Here is a 17,625-nt window from a genome sequence, read left to right as displayed (position 1 = left end):
TGATTAAAATGAAAGATTTTAACCACCCAGGAGCTCTTTATGTTAAAGGAGAAGCCCTATACCATTTAGGTAAATTTTACCAATTACCATGTCATTGATAGAAAGTAGGTACGACTATAAATTTAAAGGGATAAAACAATTAATGATAAATTTATGAATATTCCCCATTTTGATAGATAAAATTTCCCCTTTGTAAATTGAAATTTTTGGTTTTAATGTTAATGGATACAATTAACTACCATCAGGATTTAATAAAAGTGCCCAAAGTTTTTAAGTCAACGATTAAGAGAACATACTATTTTTTCTGTTTTACCATGAAAATTAAACATATAATCATATTACATTGTTCTATTTTAAGGCTGGTTTGAACATTCACTTGTAGCTTTCAAAAGGTAATAATAGTTATTTATCGCATCATTTTATAGACAGCCTTACGTGGATACTAAAATGAAAAAATTAAAACTAGTATTGTTAGCCGCGAAGGCCCGGTCTATAATAACTGGTGTTTCTTTCAAGATTTTTATTTTGATATGCGTTTATAATTTTCAGTAGTTAGATGCTATACATGATTTTTCAGTATTGCTGAGAATTGGTTTTATCCACCGGATATTATTCGATTTCTAAGCCATATTTAATTTCGCGTCATCCTTAGTTTATTAATTCATCGGTCAAAAATTCTTTTTCTACCATTGCAATTAAACATTTTATTTTGACTATTTTAAAATAAAATTGAAAAAAAAATTAATTATTCTCTATTGTTCTTTTCTCATTTAAAGAATTTTTACCTTGTATACTTTGCTAAAAGATACTTTTTTCAGAGCTTTAAAGCAACCTGATTTACTAACACATGAAAAAGAGCTTGTGTTGAAAGGAATCAAAAGGTAAAACATAAATACAATAACCATAAACAGTTGTAGTTGTAATTAGTGTCTATGTTTCCTTTCCCAGAAAATGGACAAAAGAACCAGAAAAAAAGAACAATTTTATTCAATGTTTTTTGGTGACTATTTGTAGATCTGAATGTGCAGTCTATACATCTCTGGATAAAATACAATTCAGGTATCAGATTTGGCGATTCCTAGGCCAATAAGACATGATGCTATGCATCCATTTCAAGGAATAAAAGACAAATTTACACTCGAATTTTTTCAAGATTTTACAGGCTAATCAGTTTCTCATAAGCTATGCAATTTTATCATTGTTAATCAGGTAGAGAGGGGACATTGGACTGTTTATAAACTAGTCCCTGAGGTCCTATAATAACGTATTCCAATTCTTTTATTAAGATTTTAATTGTTAAGGTGTCCAACTACAAATGTTTCATCCACTGATTATAATATACAGAAAAAGTAATTTTGCATATCATCATTTGGGATGTACATTATACATCTATTGATATAAAATTGTCTCATCCCTTCAGATCCCTGAAATTTTGTCATTCTTGTACTATTGTTGTTTTGACTTTAGCAAAGAGATGGTGGAGGGAGCTCTGAATATAATGGCAAGTTCTTCTGACTTTACTAAGAGACAAGAAATATTGGCGCCTGAACAACAATTTGTAAGTATATTTCTCGTATTCATTCGAATCCGGTGGATAGGAAACCGGTTCTCATCCATACGAAAAAACTATGTCTAGCATCGTATTATAAACCGCTTTCTAGGAATATAGAAATGTACAATCATAAGATTAAAACCAGTTTTTCAGCCCGTGCCTTCAGCACCTCGGGTCTAAGAAAACTGTTTTTAATCTAATAATTGTACATTCTATATCCGCGGAAAGCGGTTTATAATACGATGAAAGAAATAACTATTCTTGAATATCTAAGCCGCATAACATCATTCTATTATAGTCATGCACATGATTTGGGATATAAAAAAATATTAAAAATATTTCCTACCCTGGGTTCAGGGTAAAATCATGGAGGTAGTGGACATTTGGCTGTTTATATACTAGTCCCAAAGGTTTTAAAATAGCGTTTTCTTATTCGTTACCTTAGAGACTCAATATTGTAGATGGACATCTATTTATCGGCCAATGTCTTATCCCTTTAGATCCCTGGGTGAAACAGCGGTAAGCGGCAAAACATTTCAGGTTGAGGCCGAGGGTACACTTTTCTCTGGGAATAACTACCCCCTAAGCACGCATGTGAATAAGTGCCTTTTTTTCACACCAAAAAATTAAATTTTTTACAAATGAACGTATGGGATTTCTGTTAGTAATTATCAAGTTTCTAAGCTGTAGATATGAAACATCACTTTTGAAGAAATATTTAAAGAATGCTTGGATTTGACAGCTATGAACTTTTTTTAGTTTTAACAAATATTTTTCAGGGTCGAAAGGATAAAAACTTTTTATCAGAATTTGGAGGAGAGAAAGTGTATCTCTCAAATCTTTCTGATCAGCTAGAAAACTGCAGTTTAAGGTAAAAAGTTAGACACTATTACTAGGTTCGTAATTATATTTATCCTATTCCTAATCTATAATACAAAGTAGAACGATGTCTGTCTGTCCGTCTGTCTGTCTGTCCGTCCGTCTGTCTGTCTGTCTGTCCGTCCGTCCGTCCCTTAAGATCTCGGTAACCACTGATCCGATCGGATTCTACTCTTCAGGGAATATACCTACTGGTCCTGTGGTGTTTGTAGGCTAATTTAGTGGTGGTTTTAGGCTATTCTTGGGGGGTTGGACAACCCCAACCCCCCCAAAAAAACAAAAAATCCCCCCCATTTATTATTTTTTGTTGTTGGGGATTTCCTTGGTCCTTATACGTATTTCGCCCAAATTTTTTTTATCACCTCTTGGGGCAAAGCCCCTAGAGGCTAGGGGCGAAGCCGCTAGTATATATAAAAGTAACAAGATATGATAATGAAAACGCTAGACCAATATGATTCTCCTTTGCAGTGGAACTTTAAATAAGATAAAAGAAGGTATATATCTATTTTGGGGAAGTATCAACTCTACAAACTACCAAGAGAAATAACCCTTGAAAAAAAACATATCTCTTTTATCACTATTTAACAAATATTTTTTTTACAGAGATGAGATAGAAAAGGGTCTTGGTTTTCTTACAAAAAGACAGGTAATCAAAACAGAATATAGACACACAAAATATCTATAAAGTAAGTAATCAAAGATGAAATACTTTAGCATGTAAACGGGTGCAACTGATTTCTCTTATATAAGACTGGTAAATCTAAATACTTTGCATTATGTTAAATAAATCACAAAATATGACATATTCTTTTTTGCAAGTTACAAAAATATCAAATTAGATTGCTTGAAAAGACATTGGATATAAAATAGTTCAAGAGAAGCTACAGCTAGAAGAAAAATACTATGGCTTCCAAAACAAAAGTGCAAAGAAATTTGACAATGATGATGAACAATATTACTTCTCCTGTATATTAAAATAATTGGTTGAAAAGTTTGAACACTACTAGTTTGAACCAACCAATTAAGGTTTAATAAAAGTACCCAAAGTTTTTGAGCCACGAATAAGAGTGCTGTAGGTTTATAAAACTTTGGGTTCCGGTAAAATTTACAGTCCAATGTTCCCTCCCCCCATAAAAGCTACTGTATTATTTACTAAGTATATTTGCGATTACTTTTATTTAATGAAATCTTCTAATTTTTAACATGTACAAAACGGCCTGCTGTATTGCATCAAGATTCATGACAGATCTATATAGGAAATAAACGTCTATAATCGAGCTCGAATCTTCCAAACGTATAGTGTATAAAACTCATAGTGCTCCAATAATCCCTATTAAATTCTCATTGACCAGAACAATAAGACCCATTATTCTACTTTTAGCATCATTAATTCAGTTTTTTTAATTCATTTTGCTATTTGAATAACATTGAAGTATTTGATTTATATTCATAACACAGAAAATTTAAATTCATAATATAGTAAATCTAAGAAAACTTAGTTTTAATATAAATTGATTCGTGCGACACTCCCGTAATGTGGTCTGATATTAAACTAAACATTTTAGCCCTTTCATGACGAAAATTTGAAATGAAAAATATTAGGTGTATATTCTTTAAAAAATGTTTAAAAAATGAAGCAAAACGTTATATCATGTATTGTTACATTAAATATAGATAAAACAAAAAATTACTGAATAAATCAGTTAAACAGATATTATAAAATAAGACGTCAAAGTCGTAATCTTAATATTTTTAAAAGAAAGAGAGAGAACGGGTTGATAGAGAGAGAGAGGGAGAACGAGTGGATAGAGAAAAGAGAGAGAGAGAGAGAACGGGGGGATATATATAGAGAGAGAACAGGGGGATAGAGAGAGAGAGAGAGAGAGAGGAGAGAGAGAAAGAAAGAAAGAGAGAGAACGGGGGGATAGAGAGAGAGAGAAAAAGAGAGAGAACAAGATAGAATTAGGGGATAGAGAGTGTGAGAGAGAGAGAGAAAGAAAGAGAGAGAACGAGAGAGAATTAGGGGATAGAGAGAGAGAGAACGGGGGGATAGAGAGAGAAAGAAAGAGAGAGAACAAGATAGAATTAGGGGATAGAGAGTGAGAGAGAGAGAGAGAGAGAGAGAGAGAGAGAGAAAGAAAGAGAGAGAACGAGAGAGAATTAGGGGATAGAGAGTGAGAGAGAGAGAGAGAGAGAGAGAGAGAGAGAGAGAACGGGGGAATAGAGAGAGAGAAAGGGGGGGGGGGGGAAGTACATATTGAATTTTTGTAAAATAAAATTTGAGTAAATATATCATTAAATAGCTTAAATACAAGATATTTTATTTGGACATACTAACGTGATAGAGCAGCTATGTAAAGCAATGGAAAAAAAATAAAGATTTTGACTTTGACTGCATTGAAGGACATAACAGTTTCAAAAATTTTATTGTCGAGTTTGAATTCAATAGGATAATTCTAATATGCCTAAATTAACAATCAGAACTATCTGTTAGGGATATTCGGATGGACAGACCAACCCCCACTGTAGAAAAGTTATGCTTTTAACAAGAAATAGATCATTAACATTATACAATCCCTTTTCAAACTGACCAATAAATGAGGTCCATACTGGCAAGCTATGTTGGGAATATTTACACAATTTTTCAGCCATTGATTAGTAAATGATAAAAATCACATTTTCCCCTAATCCTAGCCAACAGACGAACGGACAGACGTTTTGAATTATAAATGAGATTCGCTACTAAATAACAGCGGAAAATGAATTTTGCAAATGCTCCATTATAATCTTGATAAAAAATGTAATCCAAAACAAATATTTTAGCTATAGTTGGACAGAAGTGTATTGCTTTCCAAAAAATTAAACCTTCTATATTAAATAGCAGAAGGGAAAATAAATATTTCTCCTACAGTAATTTTATTTATTTCAGAGCACTTAAGACAGAAAGTAAAACTTTTTAAATTTAAATTTATTGACTTCGCTACTAACATTTAACAGATAAATAAGGATGACAAAATCCATAACTATAGAAGCTCTTGAATTAAAAAAAATAAAATGCAAAGCAAATGAAAGCAAAAAGGGTGCACAAAAGACAGACATGCTGAGTAATGATACTTAGTGGTATTTGAATCTTTACACAAAAAATATCTTCTATAAAAGCTGGGAAAATTATTTAAGAGTATTACCGATAGACCGACAGACAATATTATTCTTAGAGTATACATGTATTGGTCAGCAAACATAAAATAAGCATTCTGTCTTAACCCTGAAAGATCGGGCCCTCTACAAATTCTTAATACATCGGATTTTATACCTTAATATTTGCATCAGCCTTCTACCTTTCCAGTACGGATATTTAATATTTTCAAGAACATTACAGACCAGTGAACAACGTGAGCTGTAGGCTAGTTATGTATATTATGATCATTTTATTTAGGATTTCTGGTTCCAACACGGTGTACAATCAAAAGCAAAGAAATAAGAAAATTAAAATTTGAAAGTTTATTAAAAATAAACATATATAATAATTGTAAATAAAAACAATAAACAAAATAATAAATTCTTGTTAATAAAAGTAAATGCGTATGTTGATGATAAGAGTTCAAAATGAACGGTATTTTTATCAAAAAGATAAAAAAAATTAAATGATTATGAGAAGAAAAAAAAAGAAAAATTGTTACAAATACAGTACGTTAGGTTCATGTTCAATCAACTAAAAGTTCTCTATTCTTAGCGGAAGCAAAAAAATAGCATAAAAATAACCCAAATGAAATTTTACAAATATATATAATAGTCTAAAGTTTAGACTCTAAACCTTTCTTTTAAATAGTTAAATAGTATGAAGGTTTTGGACTGTTCATGTCCCCATTTTACCCCTTTCAATACAAAGCCCCTAGACGCTAGGACCGCAATTAGATAAGAAATAAACTGAAGAAAAAAAAGTAGCATTTAAAAAAAGATTTACGTAAAGTTTTAATTGAGTAAATCCATGAGGGGTAATTCAGGTACTTCTGGTACTGCGAAGGCTAAATCTTCAACCCTAAAAGTATTTAAAATTAAACTAATTAATCCACAAGTAGCCTTTTTTTTATAAAATTAAAATATAACAATGGAAACAGTATAAAATATATTTAGTTAAATGAACAGTGCTCAACAGTCGGACGGTCAGTCAATAATTCGCCTATGAAAACAATCCAAAGCTATAGGGACTGCATAAGCGTGTTTGTTAATACCCGGAAGCTTTTATTCGAAAAAACTTTTGGGGTAAACTCTGGGTAGATCTGGTAAATTATAAGAATACTATACCCTTTGTATTTGTCTAATAAGTCTATAAATATAGATGTATAACTAGACAACTACCTGGATCCCTCTGTTGGGGACCTTTTTCATCTGCAGGTAAATTGCTTTCTGATTTTTCGTAGTGCCAAGGCTGTGTTAATTTTCCCGACGTTATTGATTTATTTTCAAAGACCCAATTGAAAGTCGGTAAAGGGTCCTAGAGGTGGGAACATACTGTTATTTAAACCCTTCCCCTTCCATGGCTTTACTCTAATATATGTCTTATGCTCAAATTTTTTTTGGTTTCATGATGTACTGAACTAAAAAGAAAGTTTAGAGTTATTGCTGTTTCTGATATCTTCATAATCAACAATGTGTACCTGCAGGCATACATGTATCCTTTATAAATATCATCAGCATGGTAAACACTGGATAGAATGCTAGCATCCTCTATTGGTGGGCACAGGATGTTCCTGTTATCTTAATGAAAACTAGAACCTACCTGCAGGCATACATGTATCCTTTATATATATCATCAGCATGATACACACTGGATAGAATACTGGCATCCTCTATTGGTGGGCACAAGATGTTCCTGATATCTTAATGAAAACTAGAACCTACCTGCAGGCATACATGTATCCTTTATAAATATCATCAGCATGGTACACACTGGATAGAATACTGGCATCCTCTATTGGTGGGCACATGATGTTCCTGATATCTTAATGAAAACTAGAACCTACCTGCAGGCATACATGGATCCTTTATATATATCATGATACACACTGGATAGAATACTGGCATCCTCTGTTAGTTGGCACAGGATGTTCCTGATATCTTAATGAAAACTAGAACCTACCTGCAAGCATACATGTATCCTTTATAAATATCATCAGCATGATACACACTGGATAGAATACTGGCATCCTCTATTGGTGGGCACAAGATGTTCCTGATATCTTAATGAAAACTAGAACCTACCTGCAGGCATACATGTATCCTTTATAAATATCATCAGCATGGTACACACTGGATAGAATACTGGCATCCTCTATTGGTGGGCACAAGATGTTCCTGATATCTTAATGAAAACTAGAACCTACCTGCAGGCATACATGTATCCTTTATAAATATCATCAGCATGATACACACTGGATAGAATACTGGCATCCTCTATTGGTGGGCACAAGATGTTCCTGATATCTTAATGAAAATTAGAACCTACCTGCAGGCATACATGTATCCTTTATAAATATCATCAGCATGATACACACTGGATAGAATACTGGCATCCTCTATTGGTGGGCACAGGATGTTCCTGATATCTTAATGAAAACTAGAACCTACCTGCAGGCATACATGTATCCTTTATAAATATCATCAGCATGATACACACTGGATAGAATACTGGCATCCTCTATTGGTGGGCACAGGATGTAAGACTCTTTGATACTCTACAAATAAAGAAGAAATTTTAGATTGAGATTGGACAATGGAATGTAAATTATACTAGTGCCCTAACGTCATTTGTTGGCTTAAAGACGTTGGATTCATTTATCAACTCTTGATTGGTTTGTACAAACTAGCACTTTAAAACCAATATTCCTAAACTACAGAGAAGGTAATTTCGTATATACATAGATGAATTTAGTTTTGTTCATTATCTAATACCTTAGAATCCATGTGTGAGGAATAGTATATTAAGATATATAGAAAACCTCTAGCTCGTGAATTTATAGGGTATGCTATGACTTGTAGTAGAATTACCTCTAGATGAGGATTGTTAACACCAACAACTGCAACTCCCTCGTTCTTAGCTTCATCGTGTATTATTTTCCAGAAAAACCTAATTCATTTTAGATACTATTAATTGTACATGGTATTGGTTATGCATATACGCAAGCCGTGAAAAAGCTGCCTATTTGTAATACTTTGTAATCAATTTGATTAACATTCAACTCATTTTTATCTTTCATGTTTGATTTAATAATAAATATAGAAGATTTAGATACATAATCTCTTAATTAACCAATAAAAAAAAACAGTGGAGGAAGAATCCGTTCATATTATTGATTAGAGTTTACAGATTTTGGTATGAAATGACAGTTATTTTCAGTCAGCTATTAAAAGATAAATTTCGCAGGGAAATTATACTGCAAAAAAATTCGTGGCTCATATTATTGGAATAAAGTGTATATAACTAGAAATATACAAAATGGTTAGTCTGCTTGGAATCCTTTTAAAAGTTTGACAGATTATGGTGACCGAGTGTTTATCTATGTAGATCTTCTATATCTATTGATTCAAAAGAAAGATTAAATAAAATGGTGGAAATTCAACTTGAAAAAGTTTTTTTTTCGCGGATTCACTGACATACCCTCCCTTAAACAGCTTAAAACCTGTATATGGCCATTATAAAGATTCCCCATGAACATAAACCAAACAAGTTTAACCTTTTTGAAAGACAGACAGACATCCCAACTATTATTAAAATGTTGTACCTTGGTACAGGTAACTGATTACCACCATAAAGATAGATATCAACCATATTTCCATTAATATCTGCTAATTCCATTACTCCATGTGTACCTATAAAGTCATAAATGTGTAAAATATTTCAGTTTGGCTTTGAAATTGATTAATATCTGCTGTATTACAATCGATTCTAAGCCATATTGAAAAACCATGTATTCTGTAGTATTATAGACAATTTTCTGCGAATGATAAGATAAAATTAAGAACAGTTATATAAAAATTAAGGAAAGGAAAGTAAAAACAGGACTCGGCAGCTGCGCGTCAGCCGCATGTAAGCCTAATGTTAGAACATCTTTTTATAACTTTAAAGTTTAGCTTGATGTATAAACCTGTTGCTAAACAAACAATACATCTTTTCAGAATTTATTTTTCCAAAGCAGGTTTAATTTGAGACTTATGCGCGGCTGAGGAGCAGCTGCAGAGCCCTGTTTTAAATATAACCTGTATATACAGTAGCGTCAATGCCGCGTTCCACAACAAAATCTCTCAACCCAATCTCAAAGTACATCCAGTTTCCACCTAGGTGAATGGATATATTATTACTTGGATCTTTTCTTACACCAGATTTTCATGTTCTCTAATAAAGTGAAACACGCAGCGGGCTGAAATAACTATATCCCCCATTCACCCCTTTTTTCCCATCCTCTCCTACTGGATTAACAAGCTGACCAATAAACGAGTTCCATTTTAGAAAGCTAAATTGACTACACTTTTGATAGTTTGGTATATCGATTTTAGGGGTTAGGTTTATAAATTTTTCATCTTTGATATCTAGAGAACCTTAGGATTAAGTCATGTAATAGCAAAGAAATCTGACCATAGAATATGAAAAATTATACTCTTCATAAAGTTTAACTCCTTAAAAAATGAGTATTATGTCTTACTACTTAACTAATTTAACAATTCCGGGTTTAGAGATAATTCATTAGATGTCTTTGATTACGACTGATTTTAAGGGTTGTTGTGTACAATAGACTATAAAAGTTGGAAAGATTTTTAATCAATATAATAGATTTGAAATCTGCATAAAATTTTAAGGATTTTTTATAAAATTCTTTTTTTATATAATTCTTTATTTAAAGGCGCAAATTCGATTTAAGTTAATAAATTTTGACCAATAGGATAGCTGGATTGGAAACTACCTGCGCTCTAATTGGTTGAAAGATGTACGTCACTTAAGCTTCTCCAATCAGAGCGCAGATAGTTTTCAATCCACCAATCACAGATCTTAAAATTATTTAACTTAATTTGTATTTGCGCCTTTAAATAAAGAATTATATAAAAAACTAATTTTATAAAAAATCCTTAAAATTTTATGCAGATTTCAAATCTATTATATTGATTAAAAATCTTTCCAACTTTTATAGTCTAGTGTACAATAGGAATTGAAAACTTTAATTACATGAAAATTAGCTAACCTGACCCTACTCCTAATGGCATACTATTACATATTAATTTCAAAGAGTAATAATAAAAACTATAGCTCACCATTAAAAGTTTGCCATTGAGGAGCTACATTAACAAAATGGAAGGTAGAATCCATCAAACTAAAATAATAATAATTATTTATTGCATTGTATTATATATAGGCAGTTTTCCGTGAATATTATCAGGGCATCCTTTTTTTATTATTTGTGGAAAACTCATTATTATACAATATGATACATGTTTTTTTAGTATCACTAAAAATAGTATCAATCCAGCAGATATTAATCGGTTTTGAAGCCATATTGGAATAGTTATTTATTGCATCGTATTTTAGACAACTTTCCGCAGATATTAAATTGAAAAGTTTTAAGATTAAAACTTGCTTTGTTAACCTCGAGGGACACAGAGCCCGGGCTTGCAACCTGGTTTTATTTTTATGATTTCTATTTTAATATTAGTGACAAATGATTTACATAGAAAATACATGTAAACGTTTTTAAAAATGCTTTTTCCCATCGAAATTTTCAGCAGATCAACATACCTGTAATAAGCAAAATCAGCATTCGGTGCCAGATGGCCTCTAGCCAGGTAAACATCACTGCCGTACCATTCAATATACTTGCGGGCAAGGTCTTCAGAACCAACTAACTCTGCAACAGCTGCTTGCTGGTCATCCTAATTGTAAGGATAGGGATTATCGGTATTATCCTCTTAGGAAATTTTTCTCCAAAGAAGTTGTATCAACTTTTTTGCTTTTTATTTAAGATAGCTAGCCGGTTCTTTCAGTAAGTAGTAGATGTAAAATTTTTCATAGAATTCAGATATGCAATCGGTTTTTTTGTAGACCTCTTATTTTTAAAGTAATTTAAGTTTTTTAAAAAAATAATTAAGTCCGTTTTAAGGTACTAAAACGCAACAAAATAAAAGAAGAAAATAGCCAGTATGAACAAAAATAGTAAGATCTTTAATTTGACACCTTACTTTTAAAATTCTGTTGAGTAATTGTTGAAAAAATCTATTTTTTTAACCTCGGTTTAATCAAAACATTAAACCTAAATATTTTCTCATACAGACATAAAAAAATATGGGTTCATATATACCATTAGAATGAGAAAAATAACATGAATCCATTCTAAGCGAAATTGAAAAAGTTAAAAAAAATTGTAATAAAAAATAGAAAAAATAAAAAGTTTATTTTAAGAATTGTAACTACTAAACTAGCCAATCACAAATCGCAAAAATTGACGAATCGGGAAGCTTAATCTATAAACTTAACCTATAGAATTGCCAGAAAAAAAGGAGAACGTTCATACAATATATACAATAGGGTGGGTCGATTTTGGACATTTTTTTTCTGAGGCCAAAGCGGGGATCTGCACTCAATTGATATAGATATAATACACCTCTGGGTGATTTAAAATTTATCCTAAGTCTTAAAACCGCTAACGACCAGACATTCAATTGTATAGCTATTTGTAAATGGGAGTCAAAAATTTATTGAATCAGAACTATGGCTTCATGGTGCTCCCTGGAAATGCCTTGAGGAGCTAAGTCAGGAACTTTTGTCCGTTTCAAAAAATCTCGTTCCTAGCCTGAGAAAATCTAAAAAACCTCTACAAATTGGACAATTCTCAATAAACCTTAATTTTTTTTGGTTTTTTAGTGATTTCTAAGGCTAGGAACGAGATATTTTGAAACGGACAAAAGTTCCTGATTCAGCTCCTCAAGGCCTTTCCAGGGAGCACCATGAAGCCATAGTTCTGATTCAAAAAAAATTTGAATGTCGTCTTTGCATACTAATAAGTAATGAATTATATTTTTAAGTGGTCGTGTTCTAAAACTCAATTTTTTAAAATTCTTTTTCGGTCAGAAATGTTTTTAAGGTTAATTTTATCTGTTGCATATCCCCGCTTTGTCTAATTCCGATATGAACCCACCCTAATATACAATAGATACTACAATAAATATAGTGATATTAAAGAACATGTAAAGAATGAAAAATTATGAACAAATATGCATCAGTCTGTTTATAAACTTCAAAACAATGCAGTTAAAAATACATTATTGTTTCTTGTGTTTAAAAAATATCTGCTACATTGCATTGTCTTTTGTTTAGGTTTGGTTCAAGCTAACCCATTAAAGCCGAAAATTATGATTCTTAAAATAAACTTATTTTTTTTATAATAGTTTTATAAAACTTTTTCAATTTTGCTTAGAATAGATTCGTAATATTTTTCTGATTCTAAAGGTATATATGAACCCATGTTTTTTATGTCTGTTTGAGAAAATATTTAGGTCTAAAGTTTTTATTAAACCGAGGTTAAAAAAAAAGATTTTTTCAATAATTACTCAACAGAATTTTAAAAGTAAGGTGTCAAATTAAAGATCTTACTATTTTTGTTCATACTGGCCATTTTCTTCTTTTATTTTGTTGCATTTTAGTACCTTAAAACCGACTTAATTATTTTTTTAAAAAACTTAAAGTACTTAAGAAATAAGAGGTCTACAAAAAAACCGATTGCATATCTGAATTCTATGAAAAATTTTACATCTACTACTTACTGAAAGAACCGGCTAGCTATCTTAAATAAAAAGCAAAAAAGTTGATACAACTTCTTTGACAATTTTTATACCCCCCCCCCCCCCCCCCAGAAATAACGGCCCCCTGGCCTGCTTAGCCGCGGGCGCTCGGCCCCTAGCCATATAACCTAACCTAACCCAGTCATTTAGTCGGGGAAGGGGGGGGGGGGAAGGATAAAATTGAAAAAAATGAAGAAAAAAATTCCTAAGAGGATAACGCCGGATTATCTTGCTGCAAACATTGTGATTTCAAAATCACCAAATCTTTGGGCGTAAATAAATTTCTTTAAAACCTCAGTTATTTCAGAATTGATCTATTTGTATAAAAATATTTACCCTAGTATAGGCTTGATCCACATCATAATCATAGAAACCATCTGTTCTAAAGTCAGGCCTATCATTACCATGCTGCTGGGCACTTATCTAAATATTAAAGTAAAATAGTAATAGCGGAGGCATAAGCAGAGATCCAGTCCCAATCTTGAATTGGATCTTTCAAATTCAAGATTGGTAAAAAGTAGTAACGTTTTTTTTATCTGAAGCTTAAGATTGCATTAATTACTGAACATATTAAGTTAGCTATTTTTCCTTAGATTTCAGCGCTCTTAGATGCTAGGAGAACAGCCATGTACATATAGAGACGGATAGATAGATACCTCATCCCATAGTGAATGTTTAGCCCAAATAGAGTTGGATCTTTCTTCATCATGGCAAACAAAAATGGTGGCTACATCTGGGTCAACCTCAGGTATGCTGGACTCATGCACCTACAACAAAAATAGTGGCTACATCAGGGTCAACATCAGGTATGCTGGACTCATGCACCTACAACAAAAATAGTGGCTACATAAGGGTCAACCTCAGGTATGCTTTAAAATCCTTAAAACCAATAAGTCGATTGTCTTGTTTAGTTCAAGTAAACCTCTTACATTTTCTTTTCACAGCATATAAGTTTAAATGCATAAACTTTTTACAGTGTTGTCATCAAAATTAGAATTCTGAAAACTTATGTGCTGTTTTGACTGAACAAATATAAGACTTATCCTCTTGGTGAGAAAACTAATATACTAAGAAAATGTTTTCTGCAAGGCAAGGGGTCCCTGAAGCATATGGGCAGTGGTTGTCTGGAGTATACTACTATCCTTATGAATATATTACCTGGAACCCAATTCTTATAAGAACCCCATTGACCTCCTCGCCCCCGCAGGATCCAATTACTTCGGCTTCATCCTGGGGCTGTTTTCTAAAAGTAACAAGAATTAATTTATAAGTGAAGCAATTATATTCACTAATGAAGGTAGGCCAGCAATAAGGATGGAAGGTAACATTGGACTATAAAATGAACAGTTAACCAAAATTTAATAAACACGTTCCCTCATTTGTTGGCTTATAACCCTTAAATAATTCTTGATGGATTGGTTCAAGATGTGTCCAAACTTATCCGCCAATAATGTAAATCTACATAAAAGTGTAATTTTGTTTTTCATAATTAGGGTTTACATCAATCTATTGACTTTATGATTTTTATTTTAATATTCGTGGAAAATTGTCTGTAATATACGATACCGGTTTTAATCCAGCGGATGTAGGTCGGTTTCGAAGCCATACTGTAAAATCAAATTACCTACATCCCATATCACGCCAAACTGCTTTTTCTGCTCCCTATAATATATACTGCCATTAAAACCTTAATTTTCCATCTTTTTGGAAATTAGTACTTTAAGTAGTAAATATATCATAATCTATCTATTAGAAACTGTTGGTTTATAAGTTATGTTAGTTTAATTAAGTTTTAGTTAAATAAAAGTAGGTAACCATTAGTAAAAGTTAGGATTTTTAACAATAAAAAAAAACATTCTTTTTCACTTTGATACAATTTACTAAAAACGAACATACGAATTAAACATACTTATCATGATTTAAGGGGACTTAGGGCTGTTAATTACACTAGTTTTATAATAACGTTTTGTTATTCGTTTGCTTATTAACTTTGGGGACTTGATTTTTGATTGGTTGGTTCCTTAAGTGTCCAAACGTTTCACCACTAATTGTAATCAACAGAAGGAGTAATTTTGTGCATTATCATTGGGATTACATCGGCCATTGTCTTATCCCTTTAGATCCCTGCATACTTATTATCAAAACAAAATTTATTATACTTACAACTTCCAAATCTTGGCCACCCTCACACCTAACAATAAAAATTAATTAATTAATCTTAGTTTAAAATTGAAGCGCTGGATAGTGTCATATGTGACGTTATAAAACATTTGAAAGTTAGCTGCCATAGAGTTATTTTTAATTTCCTTTTTTTGTAAGACGACTTTTATAAGACAAGTTACAATTTCCTGAGTCAAAAATCTGACTACCTCAATAATAATTAGTCATAAAGGCAAAAAGACACAAGTCCTTTGTTCGAGGTATGATCCTGCAGGTCTCCAGCAAGCTCCAAGGACCAAGCTGACCGTCGAGGGTTTATGTAATTTTTTTATGGAACAAATTGGAAAAAAAGGGAAACATGTATATATCTTACTTGACAATGATTCCTTCAGATCCATACCCCCCTTGGAATTCAGTACCAGGACATGAAAACAACGCTTCCTACATAGATAGATGGATATATATATATAATATATATAAGTTAGATAGATTAATAAATGTATATGTTTTTCTAGTATTGCTTCCAAACCGATTAATATACGCTTGGTTAGAACCAGTTCTCAGCCATAATAAAAAAATCATGTATAGCATCGTTATACAAACAATTTTCCACGAATATTTAAATGAAATCAAGAAAACCAATACTAGTTTTGTTAGGCCGGGCTTACGGCCCCTCCAGGCTAACAAACCTGGTTTTAATCTTTTAATGTTTGATTTTAATATCCACAGAAAGCTCTCTATAATACAATGCAATAAATAACTTTTATTGATACAAAGATTTTCTTTAAAATATGGTCTCGTACCTGACCAAACTCTAAAGGTATGAAAGTATTTTCATCTGAGTTCAGCTGTGGAGGAACAAACTCCAAATTCTGAAATTAACAAGGACAATAAGAAGCGCAACAACAACATGTTCGTAATTGATAAAGCTTAAAATTTGAAAATTGTACAATTAAAAAATATTATCTAACATATATCCTAGCTTACTCTACTAGCCTTGACATTAAGCATTTTCTCTAATAGCAATATATGAATATTCTGTAGGAATGAGTGAGACAGTGAGGGAGATAATACTTATAAAAATGCTACGAATATATATATATTTTACAAAAAAGTTATTACTTGATCTGTAATAATAGGTGGATAGGTTAAATCTGTAACAACTAATTCACATCTCTCTGAAGCATTCAAACTAAATATAAAACAAGGATGATTATATCAAAAGCTGTAACTTTAAATCAATTATCATTTGTAACTGATACCATTGCTTACAGCTATATAAGAGAGCTGTATTCAGTGTGTCTACTTTTCAAGCCTATCTTACATAGCAACTGAGAAAATTGCATTTTGCCGATTAAAATCCTGATGCCTAAAGGACATAATGTAATAGCATAATTCTTCTTAATAAGTCTTCCCAAAAATATCTAAGAATGTCCTTTTTATAGAGCCTAAAAAAATGATTGGCCAATACACAGACTAAATTACCAATAGCAGGCCAGTATACATTGTAATTGGTAATTGTAGAAGTTGAAAACAACATTCCGATTATAAAAAAAAGAATGTAGACAGTCGTACAGACAGATATTTTTACTTATAGAGTAGCTGAGCTAAAATCTAAACAATCACCTAAATGCAACATTAAAAGACAGCAGAAATATAAAAGTTGCTCTTTCCATCATATCTTTAAGTTAACTGTAATGAAGAATATTTTAAATTTAACTGTATGGATATAAAAAACAAGTAATCAATTTATTTACATTCTCTTATCTTTAAAATAGGTATACAATAGTGAACCTTTGAAATGTGCATAGTTCGAGTACAAAAAACAGACAACAAATTATCTTGGAGGAAGGGTACAGTGGGCTGTTTATTACAATAGTTCCCAAAGATTTACAATAACGTTTTCTTATCCGTTGGCTTAACAATTCATATTTGATTAGTTGGTTTATTAATTTGAGTGTCCAAACATTTCAACTACTAATTGTAATCTATAGTGGGGGTAATTTTGTGTATTATCAATTTATCGGCCACTGTCTTATTTTTATAGATCTCTACAAATTATGAAAAAAAATTATCTTCCTTAACTTGAGAATTATTCAAATCTAAAGCATTAATACTATTAACTTTTTCTGAAACAAAAAATAAATTAAAGGATCTTTTTTTCTTTTTAAGATATCGTAATAAGTTTCGGAAATGATTGGTTCCATAGA

General features: G+C 31.7%; 1 protein-coding gene and 3 long non-coding RNA genes across 5 annotated transcripts; 2 read left to right on the top strand and 2 right to left on the bottom strand.

Annotated features, from left to right (window-relative positions):
- Positions 1–6: 6 nt before the first annotated feature.
- LOC145325304 (uncharacterized) lies at positions 7–881 on the top strand. Its single transcript, XR_013881433.1, has 3 exons — positions 7–69; positions 359–392; positions 819–881. It is a non-coding gene; the product is annotated as an uncharacterized LOC145325304 (long non-coding RNA).
- Positions 882–1,018: 137 nt separating this feature from the next.
- LOC145326611 (uncharacterized) lies at positions 1,019–5,912 on the top strand. Its single transcript, XR_013881929.1, has 5 exons — positions 1,019–1,059; positions 1,468–1,558; positions 2,332–2,423; positions 3,035–3,077; positions 5,868–5,912. It is a non-coding gene; the product is annotated as an uncharacterized LOC145326611 (long non-coding RNA).
- A 5-nt stretch (positions 5,913–5,917) lies between these two features.
- Positions 5,918–7,316, bottom strand: LOC145326955 (uncharacterized). 2 transcript variants are annotated; one of them, XR_013882028.1, is made up of 2 exons: positions 7,212–7,316; positions 5,918–6,470 (listed from the first exon to the last, which is right to left on the bottom strand). It is a non-coding gene; the product is annotated as an uncharacterized LOC145326955 (long non-coding RNA). The 2 variants fall into 2 exon arrangements; XR_013882027.1 differs by lacking the exon at positions 7,212–7,316 and adding an exon at positions 7,090–7,180.
- Positions 7,317–7,954: 638 nt separating this feature from the next.
- LOC145326954 (salivary endonuclease-like) lies at positions 7,955–17,150 on the bottom strand. Its single transcript, XM_080170409.1, has 15 exons — positions 17,042–17,150; positions 16,538–16,607; positions 16,219–16,287; positions 15,789–15,856; positions 15,419–15,446; positions 14,880–14,917; positions 14,414–14,498; positions 13,912–14,022; positions 13,592–13,678; positions 11,217–11,350; positions 10,736–10,794; positions 9,689–9,766; positions 9,214–9,301; positions 8,480–8,558; positions 7,955–8,166 (listed from the first exon to the last, which is right to left on the bottom strand). Exons 1-15 carry the CDS (start codon positions 17,092–17,094, stop codon positions 8,056–8,058), a joined length of 1,158 nt encoding a protein of 385 aa, XP_080026535.1. The 5' UTR covers positions 17,095–17,150; the 3' UTR covers positions 7,955–8,055.
- Between the last annotated feature and the right edge of the window lie 475 nt (positions 17,151–17,625).

Source organism: Acartia tonsa, chromosome 8 (assembly GCF_053477335.1).
Source record: "Acartia tonsa isolate MP-2025a chromosome 8, ASM5347733v1, whole genome shotgun sequence".
Lineage (NCBI taxonomy): Eukaryota > Metazoa > Arthropoda > Copepoda > Calanoida > Acartiidae > Acartia > Acartia tonsa.
This window is presented reverse-complemented; position numbering and strand designations above follow the sequence as displayed.

Bases quoted from the DNA above. Each gene is read 5' to 3' on its own strand.
- LOC145326954 (XM_080170409.1), bottom strand. From the start codon at position 17,094: ATGATGGAAAGAGCAACTTTTATATTTCTGCTGTCTTTTAATGTTGCA. The intron at 16,288-16,537 runs GTAATAACTTTT...TGTTAATTTCAG, and splicing joins CACCTATTATTACAGATCAA to AATTTGGAGTTTGTTCCTCC. The intron at 9,767-10,735 runs GTGAGCTATAGT...CCATTCACCTAG, and splicing joins TCAATGGCAAACTTTTAATG to GTGGAAACTGGATGTACTTT.